Raw genomic sequence first — 17993 nt, 5'->3', positions numbered from 1 at the left:
CGCTAGGCTCGATGAAGGGGAATGAATGCTGGTTCAGCCATCAGCCCCGCACCCACACTACTGGGAGGGCAGAGGGACATTCTCCTTCTTAGAGGTGTGGCCTCTGGCACTCAGGCCTGCCACCCACGGCCACTAAATAACCACAATGATTCCAAGCCCCGAGTTCTTGCTCCCTGAATCCCAAGGCTGTCTTTAAGGGCACAGGAAGATGGCCATCTTTTGTTGTTTTGGTTTAGTTTGGGGTTTTTTTGGTCTTTGTTTTTGAGATGGAGTCTCACTCTGTCGCCCAGGCTGGAGTGCAATGGCACGATCTCGGCTCACTGCAACCTCCGCCTCCTGGGTTCAAGTAATCCTCCTGCCTTAGCCTCCCAAGTAGCTGGGATTACAGGCATGTGCCACCACGCCCAGCTAATTTTTGTATTTTTAGTAGAGATGGGGTTCTGTCATGTTGGCCAGACTGGTCTTGAACTCCTGACCTCAGGTGATCTACCCGCCTCGGCCTCCCAAAGTGCTAGGATTACAGGTGTGAGCCAACATGCCCGTCCTTTTTTTTTTTTTTTTTTTTTTTTTGAGGCAGAGTCTCACTCTGTCGCCCAGGCTGGAGTGCAATGGTGCTATCTCGGCTCACTGCAACCTCTGCCTCTCGGCTTCAAGCGATTCTCCTGCCTCAGTCTCCTGAGTAGCTGGGACTACAGGCCCGCGCCACAATGCCTGGCTAATTTTTGTATTTTTAGTAGAGACAGGTTTCATCATGTTGGCCAGGGATGTCTTGAACTCCTGACTCAAGTGATCCACCCACCTCAGCCTCTCAAAGTGCTGGCATTTCAGGTATAAGCCACTGCACCCAGCAGGAAAGCTGTCTTGAGTAAAAGTATTATATAATGACACCTTGCATTCTGAGAGCAGCTGCTGTTTTCAAGGCTCTTAAAGAGCCTGGACTCTGGAGACAAAGGGGCCTCCAGAGGGGTCCACGCCTAGCTCCATCACTGTGTGACCCTGGGCAGCTCACTTCGCCTCTCTGAGCTTTTGTTTCTGCATCTGTAAAATGGGGGCATGGATGATGAGGTGGTCCCCACCCTCTAGGGTGGCTGGAAAATTATGTGTGGGAGCCATGAGCACATAGTGTCCGGCACGTGCCAGTGCTCAGTCAATGAGATTTGTCATTTCTTCAGTCAACAAATATTCGTTTTTGAGCTGCTGCTGTGTGCATCATGAGCTGGGATCTGGGGAGACAGTGAGTGGTGAGGGAAACTAAAGTGATCCCTGCCCTCTGAGCTGACGCTCCACGGATGCTGAAGAAAATGAGTCAGTGCACTGTGGGCAGTGTTCGGGACTGCCTCACGCTGTGCAGAGAAACAAAGAAGGGAGATCGGAGCGCAGGGGGTGCGTGGCTGTGTTATTTGTTTGTTTTGAGACAGGGTCTTGCTCTGTCACCCAGGCTGGAGTGCAGTGGTGTGATCGTGGCTCACCACAGCCTCAACCTCCCGGGCCCAAGTGATCCTCCTGTCCCAGCCTCCTGAATAGCTGAGACTATAGGCATGCACCACCATGCACAGCTATTTTTTTTTCTTTTGCGTAGAGACAGGCATCTCCCTATGTCACCCAGGCTGGTCGCAAACTCCTAGGCTCAAGCAATCTTCCCGCCTCGGCCTCCCACAGTGCTGGGATTTCAGGCATGAGCCACAGTGCCAGCCTTCATGGTTATTTTAAAGATGGTGGTCGGGGAGGCTTCACTCAGGAGATGACATATGAGCAAAGATGCAATGAAGGAGGTGAAGGAAGGAGCCGTGCGATGACTGACAGAAAGACATTCCAGGTAGAGGGCACACAGGTGCAAAGACCCTGAGGCCAGATCCAGGCTGATAAAACAGAGCATTTTAGCAGTCTCCTCTCCCTGCCATTTTTTTTCTCAAAATTGACAAGCACAAGTGTCCCCGGCCCAAGCACTGCAGAGAGCGCGCAGCATCTCTCCCCGTGACCATGACCCAGCTACTGCCTCTTTAACCTTGAATGCCTTTTTGGGGGCTCACGTGTCACCCAGTGGCGAGTGAGCCACCCTTACTTCAGAAGAACGGCATGGGGTGGGGGGGCCTTAGGTGGTGCCCGCCTCACCTATGACTGCCAAAAGCGGTCATGGGGTTATTTTTAAACATGGGGAGGAAGTATTTATTGTTCCCGGGCTGCGGAGAGCTGGGCGGAGTGTGGAATTCTTCTCGGGAGGCAGTGCTGGGTCCTTTCCACCATGGTGAGTACAAGGGCTCCAGGAGGTGATGATGCCGGGTGGGCGAGGAGAGGAAGCCACTACAAGCAAGGGACCACGGCGGAGGGGGAGGAAGGCGGCTCTCAAAGCCTCCAGCCCCTTGTGGAAAAAGCCCCATTGACTGCGCGGGCACAGAGGAACCCCAATCAATGCCCCGATAGGCCACAAATAACAGCAGCTCTCGGGGACTCACAAACACAAAATAAGAGAGTTGGCTTTTTTATGGCTTGTCTACTGACCTCTCGAGGAATCAATAACTCCCAGGGCTTGCAAAATGGGATTGAACGCTTTTAAGGATCAAATTGTAATTCTTTTCTCTTGTTCGGGCAGCTGGGAAAAAGAATGTTTTTGTTTTCACCTTTTGAACTTGCAAATTTAAAACCTTTCTTTCTGTGCTGTTGGGTTAGGTGTCCCCCTCCTGAAGTGGGCAGTCCCCAAATCAGGGTCAGCACAGGAAGGAGAGTGGTTAGAGGCAGGAACTCTGGAGTCAGAATGCCCAAGTTCAACTCCCCAAGTTCAATGCCCAAGTTCAACTCCGGCTCTGCCATCTGTGTGTGTGTGGCTGTGTGATCTTGGGCAAGTGACCCAACCTCTCTGAGCCTCAGTTGCCTCTCCTGTAAAATGGGGATGATAATAATAGTATCCACTTGACAGAGTGGTTATGAGAATTAAATAATAATACATATGTAGAGTACTGAAGCATTTGCTGTTATTGAAAGTCAGAGAGAAGTGGGGTGGGGAAGAAAGGTCAACTCGCTCTTCTCTGCCCTGTTGATGTGGTGCAAGGATGGGGCATTCAGAGAGGAGGTTTTGCTGCCATTTGGAGCAAGGGAAAATTGTGGGGTGTGGGGCGCAGTTGGGTTTTAACACCTTGAAGAACTGTCATTTCATCTTGGCATTCATCATGGCTTAGTGAGCCTGACTTTTTCTTTCCCTCCAATCAATTCTCCTTCTGTGCATTACTGAGCTTTTTGTGAAATGCATCAGAACAAAAGCGGCTGGATCCTGCAGGGGCGATCTGAAGGTGTGGCCTCCATCCCCAGGGACACACCTGTGGCTTCTCCTAGTTGGTGAAGGAGCCACTGCAAGATGCACAAACGCTTATGATCCACTGGTACCGGAGGGCTCTGGAGAAACTTCATGTCATGTCCTTTGCTCCCTCCAGCATCACCGTTTTGAGACCTGAGTGTGGATGCTGTACCCACATTTCACAGATGGGCAGCTGAGCCCTGCAACAGAGATGAACTCACCCAGAGTAGGGGCCTGACCTAGTTTTTTGACTCCCAGCCTCTCACTCTTTTAATCGATGCTTTTTTCCCCCAGGCACCTAAGAAAGCAAAGAAGAGAGTCGGGGGCGCCAACTCCAACGTGTTCTCCATGTTCGAACAGACCCAAATCCAGGAATTTAAGGAGGTGGGTGCAGCTATTGAATCATCCGCCTGGATGGAAATCCTTGAGGGAGAACCTTCTTTTTATTCCATATTCCCAGCAGGGACCTTTCATTAGATGCCTCTATCCTCCAAACAATCCCAAATTCGGCCTGAACGGATGTGTGAATTTTTAAAAGAAACTATTTTTAATATTTTCACTGATTATCAAAGTAAAACATATTCCTTGTTGAAAAATGTCGGAAAATTTTTCAGAAAAGCACAAAAAAGGAAATAAAAACTACCTACAATTCTATTACCCAGAGATAATCAGTTCACATTTTAGTATATACCCTTCAAATTTGTTATCTATGTATATATTTATTAAACAAAATTATAATCTTCTGTGCCCACTGATTACACCTGCATTTTTTTCGTTGAGAAATTCACCATTAACATTTCCTAACATGTATTTAAACCATTTCCTATGGTTAAATATGACATTTGTTTATAATGTTTTACTACTATAAATAACACCTCTTTGCTTGTATCTCTGGTTATTTCTTGGGGGTAAATTCCTAAAAGCAGAACTGCTGGATCAAAGGAACTTAAAACAACAACAACAAAAGAACTAAAAACAGGCAGAACTGCTGGTCCGAATTGCCCCCCAAAATCACAGCACTAATTCCTATGCCCAGCAGCCTCATGCCTTTCCCCACATTTCCATCAACGCTGGGTATTAATAGTCACAATTTTTTTTTGCCAGTCTGAGAGGTGAAAAGCAGTATCTTCTGGGTTTTACATTTTACAGTCTTTGATTATTAACCACTAGCCCCATTTGAAACCCCATCGCATTTGATGGCAATGGACCTTATGAAGAGAACCCAAGTACCAATTAGGCCAAACTGCACACGGGCTTGGATGGACAGGCTCAGAATTCATTTTCCAGCCGTTGCGAGGGCTCACGCTGACTCATCCACATTCCCACCTGGCTTTCCAGAGGGAACTATGCTAAAATGATGCTAAAGAGACCAGACTGCTTTCTTTTCTTGTGCGTGTGACAGAGTCTCGCTCCGTCACCCAGGCTGGAGTGCAGTGGCACAACCACGGCTCCCTGCAGCATCAACCTCCCGGATTAATCAACCCTCCCACCTCAGCCTCCTGAGTAGCTGGGACCACAGGTACACACCACTGTGCCCAGCTAATTTTTGTGATTTTTGTAAAGATTGAGTCCCCCTGTGTTGCCCAGGCTGGTCTCAAACTCCTGGGCTCGAGCAAGTCTCCTGCCTTGACCTCCCAAAGTGCTGGGATTACAGGCATGAGCCACTACACCCTGCCCTAGTGTGCTTTATATCAAAGGGGAAACCATTTGGGGCTTCCAAACAGGAAATGAACAGTCGTACCTTTTGTCCTCACTAACATTCAGATTGCAGGAATGCCGTGTCCCATAGGGAAAGAGAAATTCCTGAGACAAGTGTCATATCTGAACTTGAGATAGTCACCTTCCAGGCCGAAAGCTACACCCGCCTCTTCTCCCAGCCTCCGGCGTCAGCTGCTGGCAGTGTGGGTAAGGGATGCAAAGAACTCAAAACACGTAGCCAGGATTCCCCATTTGGTTTTGTTTGTTTGTTTGTTTGTTTGTCTGAGTAAATGGGATTACAGGTACTCACCACCATGCCTGGCTAATTTTTTTGTATTTTTACTAGAGACAGGGTTTCACTGTGTTGGCCAGGCTGGTCTCAAACTCCCGGCCTCAAGTGATCCTTCCGCCTCGGCCTCCAAAGTGCTGGGATTACAGGCGTGAGCCACTGCACCTGGCCTAAAGCTATTATTTTTAAAAAAGCTAAAAACTGGTGTCTCATCTGGCCTCTACACTCCCTAGCCTGCCCTATCTATAAAATGGGACCAGTAATCTATCTCAGCTGATAGTCAGGGAGATTCTCAGAACTTTATAAACGCCCAAGTGTTTTACAAATGAGGAATCACGGGCCAGGCACAGTGGCTCACACCTGTAATCACAGCACTTTGGGAGGCTAAGGTGGGCAGATCACTTGAGGTCAGGAGGTTGAGACCAGCCTGGCCAACGTGGTGAAACCCTGACTCTACTAAACAAAAATAAGCTGGGCATTGGTGATGTGCTTCTATACTCCCAGCTACTCGGGAGGCTGAGGCAGGAGAGTCGCTTGAACCCGGGAGGCGGAGGTTACAGTGAGCCGAGATCGCACCACTGCACTGCAGCCTGGGTGACGTAGCAAGACTCTTTCTCAAAAACAAATAAATAAATAAATAAATAGCTTTATAGAGTTATAATTTGCATACCATAAAATTCACCTTTGAAGTGTGCAGTTTTGTGGTTTGCAGTATACTCACAAAGTTGTGCAACCATCACCACTATCTAATTTCAGAATATTTCCATCACCCCCGAAAGAAACCCCATACCCATTAGCAGTCACTTCCTGCTCCTCCCTCTCCCACCAGCCCCTGGCAACTGCTAATCCATTTTCTGTCTCCATGAATTTCCTGTTCTGGACATTTCATAGAAATTGAATCATACAGTATGTGGTATTTGTGTCTGGCTTCTTTCACTGATGTTTTAAGGCTCATCCATGTTGTAACCTTTGTAGGAATTTCCCTCCTTTTTATGGCTGAATAATATTCCATTGTATGGACAGACCACATTTGGTTTATCCATTCATCAGTTGATGGACATGTAGGTTATTTTCAGTTTTGGGCTACTGTGAACGATGCTGCTATACACATTTGTGTTCAGGTTTTTTTGTTTTTGTTTTTGTTTTCCGAGATGGAGTCTTGCTCTGTCATCCAGGTTGGAGTGCAGTGGCATGATCTCAGCTCACTGCAAGCTCTGCCTCCTGGGTTCAAGCAATTCTCCTACCTCGGCCTCCCAAGTAGCTAGGATTACAGGCATGCGCCACCACGCCGGGCTAATTTTTGTATTTTTAATAGAGACGGAGTTTCACCATGTTGGCCAGGCTGGTCTTGAACTCCTGACCTCAAGTAACCCACCAGCCTAGGCCTCCCAAAGTGCTGGGATTACAGGCGTGAGCCACTGTGCCCAGCCTTGTGTACAGGCTTTTATGTGGACATGTTTTCAATTCTCTTGGGTATATATCTAGCAGTGGAATGTCTGGGTCATATGATAACACGAGGCCTGACATTTTGAAGAAACTGTTGGATTATCTTCAATTGTTGACTTTTAATCTGAGGTCCTACAATGATCTTTGAAGATCCCAGAATCCACTCCTGCCAAGTCCTTGGCCCAATCTCTTGGGCAACTCTGCCAGTTTCTCCCAGGCTGAGCTGCCAATCACTTCCCTTCCACAGGCCTTCACTATCATGGACCAGAACAGGGATGGCTTCATCGACAAGAACGATCTGAGAGACACCTTTGCTGCCCTTGGTATGTCACCCTCTCTAGCCCTGCATGAGGGTCTCTTTATCTCACATCCATGAGGAGCAGGAGGTGGGACCATCAGAAAATCTCAAGATGGTGTCATTTCCCAAAGAAACAACTCCGCCACAACTGGTCTTTAAGACAAATTTCAGGGGATGGGAAAGAAGTGTTTAGTCTTTGAGTATCTTCAGATATCTTTTTTCTCTTGAAATAACTTTTTTGTGTGATTTTGAATGCAATGTCAGCTCACAACAGAAAATGGGGAAAAAATGCAGAAAAGTATAAAGGAGAAAATGACATCACCCAGAAGGTCATATTCCACTGTGAACATTCCAGTCTCTCCTCTAAGTCTTTCTAGACATGTCTGTTAGGTTTGGGTTTTAGCTTTTTAAATTATTGGAATCATTCTCTTTCGAATTTATCTTCTAAAATGTATCATCTCAACAGTGTGAGCATGAGTACATGAAGTTTCTTCAAAATATACATGCCCAATCTGCTACCCACCACCACCACTTACTCCTGACCTTAGAACTCAGGGCAACATACACAGCTGTGCAGACTGCGCACTGCACAATTCTACAGGGAACTATTCACATTTGTAGTGAGTGTAGCTTTTTATACTTAAAACATACATTGGCTTAAAAAGTGACAGATTTTTCTTATTTGCATAAAGGCAGGCTTGTGGCAGGACTAGAGCAGGTAAATCAGAACCTCCAAGGCTGTGGGTTACAGCAGGTTTAACTTGTAAAAGTTCCCTCAGGTGATCCTGATCTGTCTCTCCCGCCTCCAACTGTGAAGGGCTAATTTAAAACATGAGCCTTTCCCATTTGAGTGAAAAATGAAAATATCTGCATCAAATGTTCCAGGTTCTGAAGACACTATTTTAAATATAATGAACTGGCCGGCATGGTGGCTTACACCTGTAATCCCAGCACTTTGGGAGGCGTAGGCTGGAGGACCACTTGAACCCAGGACTTCGAGACCTGCCTGGGCAACATGACAAAACCCTGTCTGTCCAAAAAACTACAAAAATTAGCCAGGCACGGTGGCATGCACCTGCAATCCCAGCTACTTGGGAGGCTGAGGCACAAGAATCGCTTGAACCTGGGAGGCGGAGGTTACAGTGAGTCGAGATTGTACCACTGCACTCCAGCCTGGGTGACACAGCCAGACCCTGTCTCAAAGAAAAATAAATAAATAACGAACCCCTTCCCACATCAGATGTTAGAGTTGCTTCCAGTCATTTGGTTATTATAAATAACACTGTCAAGAACATCTTCTCAGATAAGATCTTTGCCTCCATCCACCCCATCTCTGATTATTTCTAGACTAGATTTCTTGAAGTGGAATCCCAGGAGCCAATGGCAGTGTCATAATGGCTCTTTCTCCCCAGCTCGGAGTCCCTGAGTGTGTGTTTCCTACCCTAGGGCGAGTGAACGTGAAAAATGAAGAAATTGATGAAATGATCAAGGAGGCTCCGGGTCCAATTAACTTTACTGTGTTCCTCACAATGTTTGGGGAGAAACTTAAGGGTAAGGTCGTGTGTGTGTGTGTGTGTGTGTCTGTGTGTATGTGTCTATGTTTCTTCGGGGGGGCTGGCAGAAGATGGTTAACTTTAAAAGAGATAAAGCACCATTGGAAAAAAATAATGAAAACAGCAACTTGGCTGGGCACAGTGGCTGATGCCTATAATCCCCAGCACTTTCAGAGGCCGAGGCGGGCAGATCACTTGAGGTCAGGAGTTCAAGACCAACCTGGCCAACATGGTGAAACCCCATCTGTACTAAAAACACACAAAAAAATTAGCCAGGCATGGTGGTGTGCACCTGTAGTCCCAGGTACTCAGGAGGCTGAGGCGGGAGAATCCCTTGAACCGGGATGTCAGAGGTTGCAGTGAGCTGACATTGTGCCACTGCACTCCGGCCTGGGTAACAAGGTGAGACTCTGTCTCAAAACAAAACAAAACAAAACAAAACAAAACAAAACAAAAACACAGCAACTAACATTGCTCCAAGACTTAACCTAAGTCAGACCTCATGCTAACCACTTTATATGCATTAACCCACTTAATAGCAACTAGGAGGTATGCTCTATTCTTATCCCCAGTTTACAGATGGGGAACTGAGACTAAGAGACAGAAAGTCCCTTGTCTGAGGCCACATGGCTAGCAAGTGCCAGGGTTAAGATTTGAATCCCAGGCTTTCAAATCTAGATGATGTTTGACCTTGGGTTCTCAGCCCTCTCTTCGAAATACAGAGGCTCAGTGATCAGACGAAAGCAGGGTCTTTTTCCTCCATGCAAAGCAGCCTTGCTCTGGCCCCTTCATCTCTGGGGGAACTTGGGCCCTGTTGCCTGGGGTGCCAGTGGTTCCCAGCCACCCCCAGTACATGTAAGCCCTGTGTTCCGTTTCAGGAGCGGACCCTGAGGAAACCATTCTCAATGCATTCAAAGTGTTTGACCCTGAAGGCAAAGGGGTGCTGAAGGCTGATTAGTGAGTGGGGTCTGTGGGGAGGAAGGGGGCTCCCTGCTTGCCCCCCTGTCCCCCCTACACACACACAACTGACACCAACACCTGCTTTCCTTTCTCTGCAGCGTTCGGGAAATGCTGACCACGCAGGCGGAGAGGTTTTCCAAGGAGGAGGTAATGGGGTCCTTCAAGCACTCCCTCTAACCCAGCTCCTGGGTTCTCCTTCTGGGGGGCTCCGTCTCCCCTGTCGTCTAAAGCACCCCTGACCCCACACTGACAGAGAACCAGCTATCGTCTTCTGAGGCCTGGCCTCATTTCATTCTCTGCCACCCTATGAGGTAGGGACTGGCATAACTGCCATTTTACAGATAGGCAAACTGAGACCCAGGGAAGTAAAGTCACTCATCTAAAATAACAACAATCACACCTGTAATCCCAGCACTTTGGGAGGCCAAGGCAGGAGGATCACTTGAGACCAGGAGTTTGAGACCAGCCTAGCCAACATGAGGAAACCCTGTCTCTACTAAAAATACAAAAATTAGCTGGGCATGGTGGTGGACGCCTGTATTCCCAGCCACTCAGGAGGCTGACGCATGGCACGAGAATCGCTTGAACCCGGGAGGCAGAAGTTGCAATGAGCCAAGATCATGCCACTGCACTCCAGTCTGGGCAACAGAGCAAGACTCTGTCTCAAAAATAAAATAAAATAACAACACTAATAGTAAATGCCAGGAACTAGATTCAAACCTAGGTCTGCGTGACTGCAGGTTCTGCCTTCCTCACGATGCAGAGACCTGCTTAGAGCATGAAATTATTATGGCGTGAAGGGCCGCCACATACTGTCATGTGAGTTGTGCACTGAACAACTCTTCTAAATGTCAGTTTCATAAAAGTCATCAGACTGTGTATTTGTTGCAACAGCTTGCCAGAACTGGCAGTAAAGTGTCTGGTAATAAATTTTTTTTTTTAACTCAGGTGGTGCGGTACTGAGTTTGGTAGAAGGGGCACTTTTGCTAATTTTCCAAAGCTTCTGTATGAGCAAGCAATGGTGCCGTCAACCTTATTAGTGAACCTTAATGAGTCGATTTTAAATGCTCCCCTCATAGCCTCACAGGCCTGTTTCCATCAAGTTCCACATTTTACTAAAAATTGTATGTAGATTTTCCCTCCCCCAAAATTCAAGCAGCTAAAAGGGCTGCCTTCACTTTCCACCTGCTGTGCGCTTTGAACAAGCTCCTTAACCTCACTGCACCTCAATTTCCTCATCTGTAAAGTGGGAATAATAATAGAAGCTACCTCATAGGAGATTGCGAGGATTCGACATGTTAATGTGGGGAAAGTGTGAACTTGTGGCAAGGGCAATACAAGTGCTAGCTATGAATAGCCAGTATGTTTTAAAAAAATAATAACAACTAGCCAATGCTTTTTAAATGGGGAAATTTTGTGTAAAAACAAAAATCTAGATTTCTGACACCCTGGACCCTGTGGTCACTTCATGTCACCTTTTTAGATGGCCACGTGTCTCCATTTAGCCATAGAACCTATCCTGCTCCCTTACATAACCTGCCTGGCCCCTCGGAACCCTTGAGTTTGTGATCCCAGTGGAAGGCTGGGTTTCCAGGGACATCTCTGCATGATGTTTACTTGGGAGGGCCCTTGGGGTCAGGGAAGGAAGAACAGGGAAGGGCAAGAAAGGAAGAACAGGGAAGGGCAAGGAAGGAAAAGTGCATGAAGGAAGAAGTTGAGCCAAGATTCAGGCCCAAAGATCGGCACCGCTGACTACCCAGGGAGGGAGCTCATTCTACAGCTCTCCTGAGAGGTACCAAGTTGGGCGAGATGGCCGCGCCTTTATACCCCCACACCAATCCCATCCGCTGGCTGTGGGCTGCCCCAGAAAGGGCATGACCTTGGGCGAGGGGGCCCTGCAGCAGCTGGGGAAGTCCTTCCCCGGAGGACCCTCTGAGTGGCCCATGTTCCCATCCCCCACTCCCCAGCTATCCGTCCACTCAGGCCCCGCCCACAGCCCCCCACCCTCCGTCTCAGTTCCCCTCCCCTCGTCCTTAGCAAGTGTTGCTGGCTCATTGCAGGTTGACCAGATGTTCGCCGCCTTCCCGCCTGACGTAACTGGCAACTTGGACTACAAGAACCTGGTGCACATCATCACCCACGGAGAAGAAAAGGACTAGGAGGGGGCTTGCTGCTGCGCCCTGGGCTCGTCTTTGCAGAGTAGTCCCTGCCCTCATCTCTCTCCCCCGAGTACCGCCTCTGTCCCTACCTTGTCTGTTAGCCATGTGGCTGCCCCATTTATCCACCTCCATCTTCTTTGCAGCCTGGGTGGCTATGGGTACTTCGTGGCCGCACATCCTACAGTTGGAAATCCATCCAGAGGCCATGTTCCAATAAACAGGAGGTCGTGTATTTGGTCATGACATTTCTCTGACAAACAGTGCCTTGTGTAAGGAAGGCAAAGGCAGATGAGCTAGTGACGGCCTTGCAGTCATTATTATTGAATCTTGGTGACTCTTTATTTAAGGTAGACCTTTGCAGCCACTCAGAACTGTTTCTATCAAGGATCACGTTTTCCTGGAATGTTACCTGGATGACCAAAGCCCTCTCTTCCAAAGAGCTCAAGCATTTAGAGGGCCTTGCTTCCATGACATCTGTCCCTTGGGATGCCATCGGAATGCCTCTCCTGCCAGTGACAGTGACAAGAAGGAAGCGGACTGACACATGGTAGGAACATAGCTCATTCAACAGTAATCACACCTGCTAATCCTAAGAGGGTGATTTCTAGTTTCAGATAAAGTAGAAGTTGTATGTACTTCTTCCCTAGCAAACTGAGAGAGTGGTACTGACTTCTGTCTCTGTCTGGGGCCCAGGCCTGGATGTGAGTTGACCTTTGATTTTGAATGACCACAGTCACGGTTGAAGCATTCAGGTCTATTATGGCTGCAAGAGTCCCAATGTAAGAAACAAATAGGGCCAGGTGTGGTGGCTCACGCCTGTGATGCTAGCGCTTTGAGAGGCTGAGGCAGGAGGATCACTTGAGCCCAAAAGTTTGAGACCAGCCTAGGCAACATAGTGAGATCCGATCTCTATAAAAAATAAATAGCCAGGCATGGTGGTGTGCACCTGTGGTCTCAGCTACCCAGGAGGCTGCGGTGGGAAGATCGCTTGGGCCCAGGAGGTCGAGGCTGCAGTGAACTGCACTCCAGCCTGGGTGGCAGAGTGAGACTCTGTCTCTTAGAAAAGGAAAAAAAAACAGAAATAGGTTCAAATAACTAAGAAGTCCAAGGGCTTCAAGCACAATTGCACCTAGGAGCCCAGGCAGTGCCCTCAGAGGCTGGGGAGGCCTCTGTTTTCTGTCACGTTGCTCTGCTCTCAGCAGTGGCAAAATAATTAAGAGCAGCTCCTGCCCCTTTTCCAGCCCCTCAGCAATCCTAGAAGAGCGTACTCCTCTCTCTTCCAGCTCCACAAAAACATCAGAACAGGGCCTTGTGGGATCCCTCTGGGGCACCTGACACCCCTGAGCCAATCACCATGGACTGGCAAGGGCAGTGCTCTGATGGACAGGCCTGGCTCAAATGATCAGCCCTGTGCTGGGGTTGAAATCAGAGTCCTCCTGAACCATATGGCCTGGAGATGGGAGGGAAGATTCCCCAGAGGAAAACCCAAGAAGAAGCAGGGAGTGGACTTCAGGTACTTCAAGTTTTCAAGAGAATCCCAAGAACCCTCCCAGCACTTTGGGAGGTCAAGTCAGGCAGATGGCTTGAGGTCAGGAGTTCGAGACCAGCCTGGCCAAAATGGCAAAACCCCGTCTCTACTAAGAATACAAAAATTAACCGGGCATGGTGGCACATGCCTGTAATCCCAGCTACTCAGTAGGCTGAGGCAAGAGAATCACTTGAACCTGGGAGGTGGAGGTTGCAGTGAGCTGAGATCACACCACTCACTGAGCTGAGATCACTCCAGCCTGGGCGACAGAGCCAAACTCCGTCTCGGAAAAAAAAAAAAAAAAGAGAGAGAGACTCCTAAGAACCCAAGAACCCAGGACACAGCCCAAGTCAGTGATGTGATGGGAAGAAGCTGAAATGTGGTGACGGAGTGGAGCTGGGGTCACAGTGAAGGCAGGAGGACCCAGGAGGCCAGAGGAGCCACAGTTAGGGCCAGTCCTCAAGGCTTGACAATGACAACAGTGGGAGGAGCTCAGGGCTGAGCCATTAACAAGACGAATGAAACTGTCCCCTGGCTGCAGAGACCTGGGGCCCCTTTCAAAGCAGGCTGCGTGGGCAGGGACCCAGGGGAGTCACGGCCCCATCCCCATGACCCAGGACACCCCACACCCTGTGGTGACCCTCGCCCCTCACAGCCTCCCTGCACTCCAGAGTTGGTCCAGGCCGAGAGCCTCGTACCTGGGCTCCTGTGGTCAGAGATGCAGTCCGGCACCAAGAAGGCGGGACTCAGGACACTCCAGGGCAGTGCATGGTTCTGGGCAAGACACCCTGGACTCAGCTCCGCAGTGACATGCTCACCCACGACAGACACACGCAGAGACAGAGACATGCAGAGACACACAGAGAGATACAGAGATGCACACAGATACACAGTGAGCTGAGATCACACCACTCACTGAGCTGAGATCACTCCAGCCTGGGCAACAGAGCCAAACTCCGGCTCAAAAAAAAAAAAAAAAAAAAAGAGAATCCCAAGAACAGGTACAGACTTGCAGAGACATACGGAACACACAGAGACAGAGACACAGGGACATACAGAGATGCACACAGAGATACAGAGACACACACAGATACAGACACGCAGAGACACACAGACAGGGACACACAGAGACATACAGAGACACACACAGAGACACAGAGATGCACACAGATACAGACATGCAGAGACACACAGAGAGAGAGACACAGAAACAAACAGAGATACACACAGAGACACATAGACAGGGACACACAGAGACATACAGAGACATACACAGGTGCAGACATGCAGAGACACACAGAGACAGAGACACAGAGACATACGGAGATGCATGCAGATACAGACATGCAGAGACACACACGGACACACAGAGATATACAGAGACACACACCGGTGCAGACACGCAGAGACACACAGAGACAGAGACACAGAGACATATGGAGATGCACACAGATACTGAGACACACACGGGTACACACATACATGGACACACAGACACAGAGACACACTCAGATACACAGAGATATACACAGACATATATACAGACACACAGATACAAACACACAGAGACACAGACACTCAGAAACACAGATATACACACACGTACACAGACACACCCAGAGTAGCAGATCCAGCATGCCCCCAGCTCCCACTTCCCATTTGTGAGTGTTTGCCACACCTCGGGTGGCCAGCGGCGTCTCAGGATCCACACTTTGGCTCCAGCATGGCCCCTCCCCCGGGCTAGTCCCTGTTACATCTGGTGGACCGCATCTGCATCCATGTCTCTGCATATCTGGGGGTGGCCTGCGCTGGTCTCCAGCTCAGAGGTTTCCAGGGGCCTTGATGGACTCACATGGTTCCCACTCCCTGTTCCCGCTTTTACTTCTCGCTCCTCGGCCCCAGCCCAGAGGTGGCCCCAGTACCCAAAGCCCTTAGTAATGTGTGTGACAGGCACGAGGCTACAGAACAAAACATTTATTCTTTCGGTTATGTTGCAAAGGTGGCCCCATGCATGCACCTCACATGGTTACTTTCTTCCTGGATCTGAAGTCATCCACCTTCTCAGGCAGGCTGTCTCCGCGCACTTCCTTACTCCGATTCTCCTTCAGGATATAATTGTCGAGAACCAGCTGCCGAAGGCTGCTGTGGTCCAGGGGCTGTTCCACTGCACCAAGATCAGATTTGTGTGAGGTGCTGGGAAATCAACCCCAGGGCTGGGGCTAAGCCTGGTTTGGCATCCCTCCATAGCACTGGGGAGTGGAGCATGGAAATTCTCAGGTTTCAAGGAGGGGGAGAATGAACAGAAATATACTTCTTGGGGCTGCCCAGACAATGACTAGTTTTTCTCCCAGACAAGGATGTGAAGAATGTCTGGTTTAATGTTAAGGAGTTAGGGCCACCATGTGCAGTTGTTCAGGATGTGCACTGCACAAAGACACCTGAGGAGAGCGGTAGATGGATGGGCTGAAATCCAGCCCCCACTTGATTGCTGAGCCATAACTACCCAGAAGGGGCAACCTTTTCTAATTTAATCTACCCAGAAGTGGCCCTTCTAATTCACACCTGTAGGCCATAGAGGCCAGTGGGCTGGGAGAACCTAATGTTCATCAACATTCCCTTGAACAGATGTGAAGACAGTATCTGTACATTTCTGACCTTGTGAGGACGACTTAACCAGCAGCTTGGCCCACCTCTCCCCCCAGCCTTTTAGGAACTGAAAGGGCGGTGGAAGTTGTGCTGAGATGGGTGGCATCTGACCTAGCTTTCACTCCTGCTGCGTTTCAGTCTCCTCAGCTGAAACACACAGGATCTCTGTGTGTGCGTGTGTGTGTGCATGTGTTGTGTGTGTGTGTGTGTGCACGTGTGCTTGTTGGGGGTCTCTACATCCTTGGCACACTTGAAATGCTGCTCAGAGAAATGGGGGCAGCTTTAAAAAAATTGATTTTTTCCCCTACTTACTAAAGTCATGCAAGGTCATTGTAAGAGAAAATTTCAAACAATACAGAATTGTTTAACTTAGAAATGCAACATTATTTGCAAACCACCATCCAGAATTATCCACTGTAACAGGTGGCTTATACACCTCTGTTTGGTTTTTTATGCATAATCTAGAAACCTTCCTCCTTCCCTTTCTCTCATCGCCCCTCCCTCCTCCTCCTCCTCCTCTTCCTGCCTCTGAGCCTTCCTCCCTCTCTGCCTCTCCCTCCCCCTCTCTCACATGTCTTATATCTCTTATTACGTATCAGGGTTGTGAAGTGCTGTCCTGTGCATTGTGAGATTTTTAGCAGCATCCTTGGCCACTAGATGACAGCAGCACCATCACTTTCAGTTGTGACAACCAAAAATATCTTCAGATATTGCCAAATGTCCCATAAAGGGTAAATCACCCCTGACTGAGGACTACTGGCAAAAAAAAAGTATATATATATATATATATAAAATATATATATTATTATATTATATATTATATATAATATTATATACACACACATATATACACATACACACACACACACATATATATACACACACACGCATGTGTGTGCCTGTGTATTGCATGCATATGTAGAGAATGTTTTTAGAAAGATGGGATTATACAATACAGTACTTCTCAGGATGCCCAGACAATTGTGCAACTGACTGTTTTCCCTTTTTGTCTTAATATCAAGGGCATCTTCCTAGTCTCTTCATATTGGCCCCGTGCCTTATTTTTGGGGCTGCTTAGAATTCCACTGCATGGGTGGATGAGCTGGACCTTATTTAACCAATCTCTAAGGGGTGGGCATTATACTTGTTTCCAGTTTGGGGCTGCAGTGAACAGCCTCCACTCCTCCACCTTTCATCTTCCACCCTTGAGTAGTCCTTCTGGAAGGATCGGTTCCCATATATGTGGCCAAACTGCTCTCCAAAAAGCAGGTGAGGTCAATTTGATTCCCACCTTCAGAGTGAAGGCCTGGCTCCCCGCATGAGGAGGATGAGTGAGTTTCCACCTTGGAAAAGAAGGAAGATCAATGGGCCGGTGTTGGAAGAGCCACAGTTGACCATTTCGCTTCTGGCATGGACCAGGTTGAAGCTGCTTCAACCGTGGGGTTAGGGGACAAAAATGGGGAGGGGCCAAGGATGGGTCCTGGAGGCACAATGGGTCAGGGAAAGGGAGGTCATAGGTGAGTGAGACTCAGGAGCATAGATAGGGTGAGCATGAGACACTGAGTCTGGGAACTCTGTTTACCCATAACTTGCCAACTCGTAAACTTTTGATATTTTAAGGTTCATTTTAAATGATCAAAAGGTAGTTTTGACTTTTAAAAATATCCAAAATAACTAAACTTCAGGATCTGTGTCACCCTAGCATCATAGAGAGAAAAGTCCCCAAGCAAATGACACCAAGTGACCACAGCCAAGATGGCACCCAAGGGAACTGGCGGGCCACAAGGGCTCATAAAGAGAGGAAACCGAGGTTCAACACTGCAGACCCTCTCGGGCACCTGGACATGCTCTCCCCAGACCTGAAGGCACAGGTTCCCTAGCAACCTGTGCAGATTGAGAGAGAGAGAACTCACCATCATCCAACCTGTCGCTGAAGGGGTCAGCCCCCAGCACTGGGGGGATGACTTTGATGGGTTCTGGGGGCTTGAGGAGGGCAGAGCCACCCCAGAAAGGGTTGATGAAGGGTGGCGGGATCTCAGCCTCTGCCCCTTCCACTTCCAGGATGCGCTTGTAGGTTTCCAACAGCAGCAGGTCGTTGGTCTTCTTTTCAATGATGGCTGGAGAACA

At 48.6% G+C, this 17993-nt stretch overlaps 2 protein-coding genes across 5 annotated transcripts in view; one reads left to right on the top strand and one right to left on the bottom strand.

Annotated features, from left to right (window-relative positions):
* Positions 1–2149: 2149 nt before the first annotated feature.
* Positions 2150–12047, top strand: MYL2 (myosin light chain 2). Its single transcript, XM_003832468.4, has 7 exons — positions 2150–2245; positions 3584–3673; positions 6970–7045; positions 8467–8571; positions 9452–9530; positions 9632–9680; positions 11594–12047. The coding sequence occupies exons 1-7, from the start codon at positions 2243–2245 to the stop codon at positions 11690–11692; spliced, it is 501 nt and encodes a 166-aa protein (XP_003832516.1). The 5' UTR covers positions 2150–2242; the 3' UTR covers positions 11693–12047.
* Positions 12048–12295: 248 nt separating this feature from the next.
* CCDC63 (coiled-coil domain containing 63) overlaps positions 12296–17993 on the bottom strand; it is a 64618-nt gene continuing 58920 nt past the window's right edge. For 3 of the 4 annotated variants that reach the window (XM_034934489.2, XM_057299526.1, XM_034934488.3), the window contains 2 exons: positions 17780–17983; positions 12296–15384 (listed from right to left, as the gene is read on the bottom strand). In XM_034934489.2, the coding sequence (XP_034790380.1) occupies positions 15239–15384; positions 17780–17983 (350 nt within the window). In that variant the 3' untranslated portion in view covers positions 12296–15238. Of the gene's footprint in view, positions 15385–16738; positions 17210–17779; positions 17984–17993 lie in introns of those variants that run through there. The other variant, XM_055096139.2, reaches the window with a different exon arrangement.

Source organism: Pan paniscus, chromosome 10 (assembly GCF_029289425.2).
Source record: "Pan paniscus chromosome 10, NHGRI_mPanPan1-v2.0_pri, whole genome shotgun sequence".
In the NCBI taxonomy this organism is placed as follows: Eukaryota; Metazoa; Chordata; class Mammalia; order Primates; family Hominidae; genus Pan; species Pan paniscus.
Note: the sequence above shows the minus strand (reverse complement) of the source record. Positions and strands in the feature narration are given on the sequence as shown.

Excerpts from the sequence above, each read along its gene's own strand:
- MYL2 (XM_003832468.4), top strand. Across the intron at positions 3,674-6,969 it reads AAATCCAGGAATTTAAGGAG|GCCTTCACTATCATGGACCA; the intron begins GTGGGTGCAGCT and ends TCCCTTCCACAG. Across the intron at positions 9,531-9,631 it reads GGGGTGCTGAAGGCTGATTA|CGTTCGGGAAATGCTGACCA; the intron begins GTGAGTGGGGTC and ends CTTTCTCTGCAG.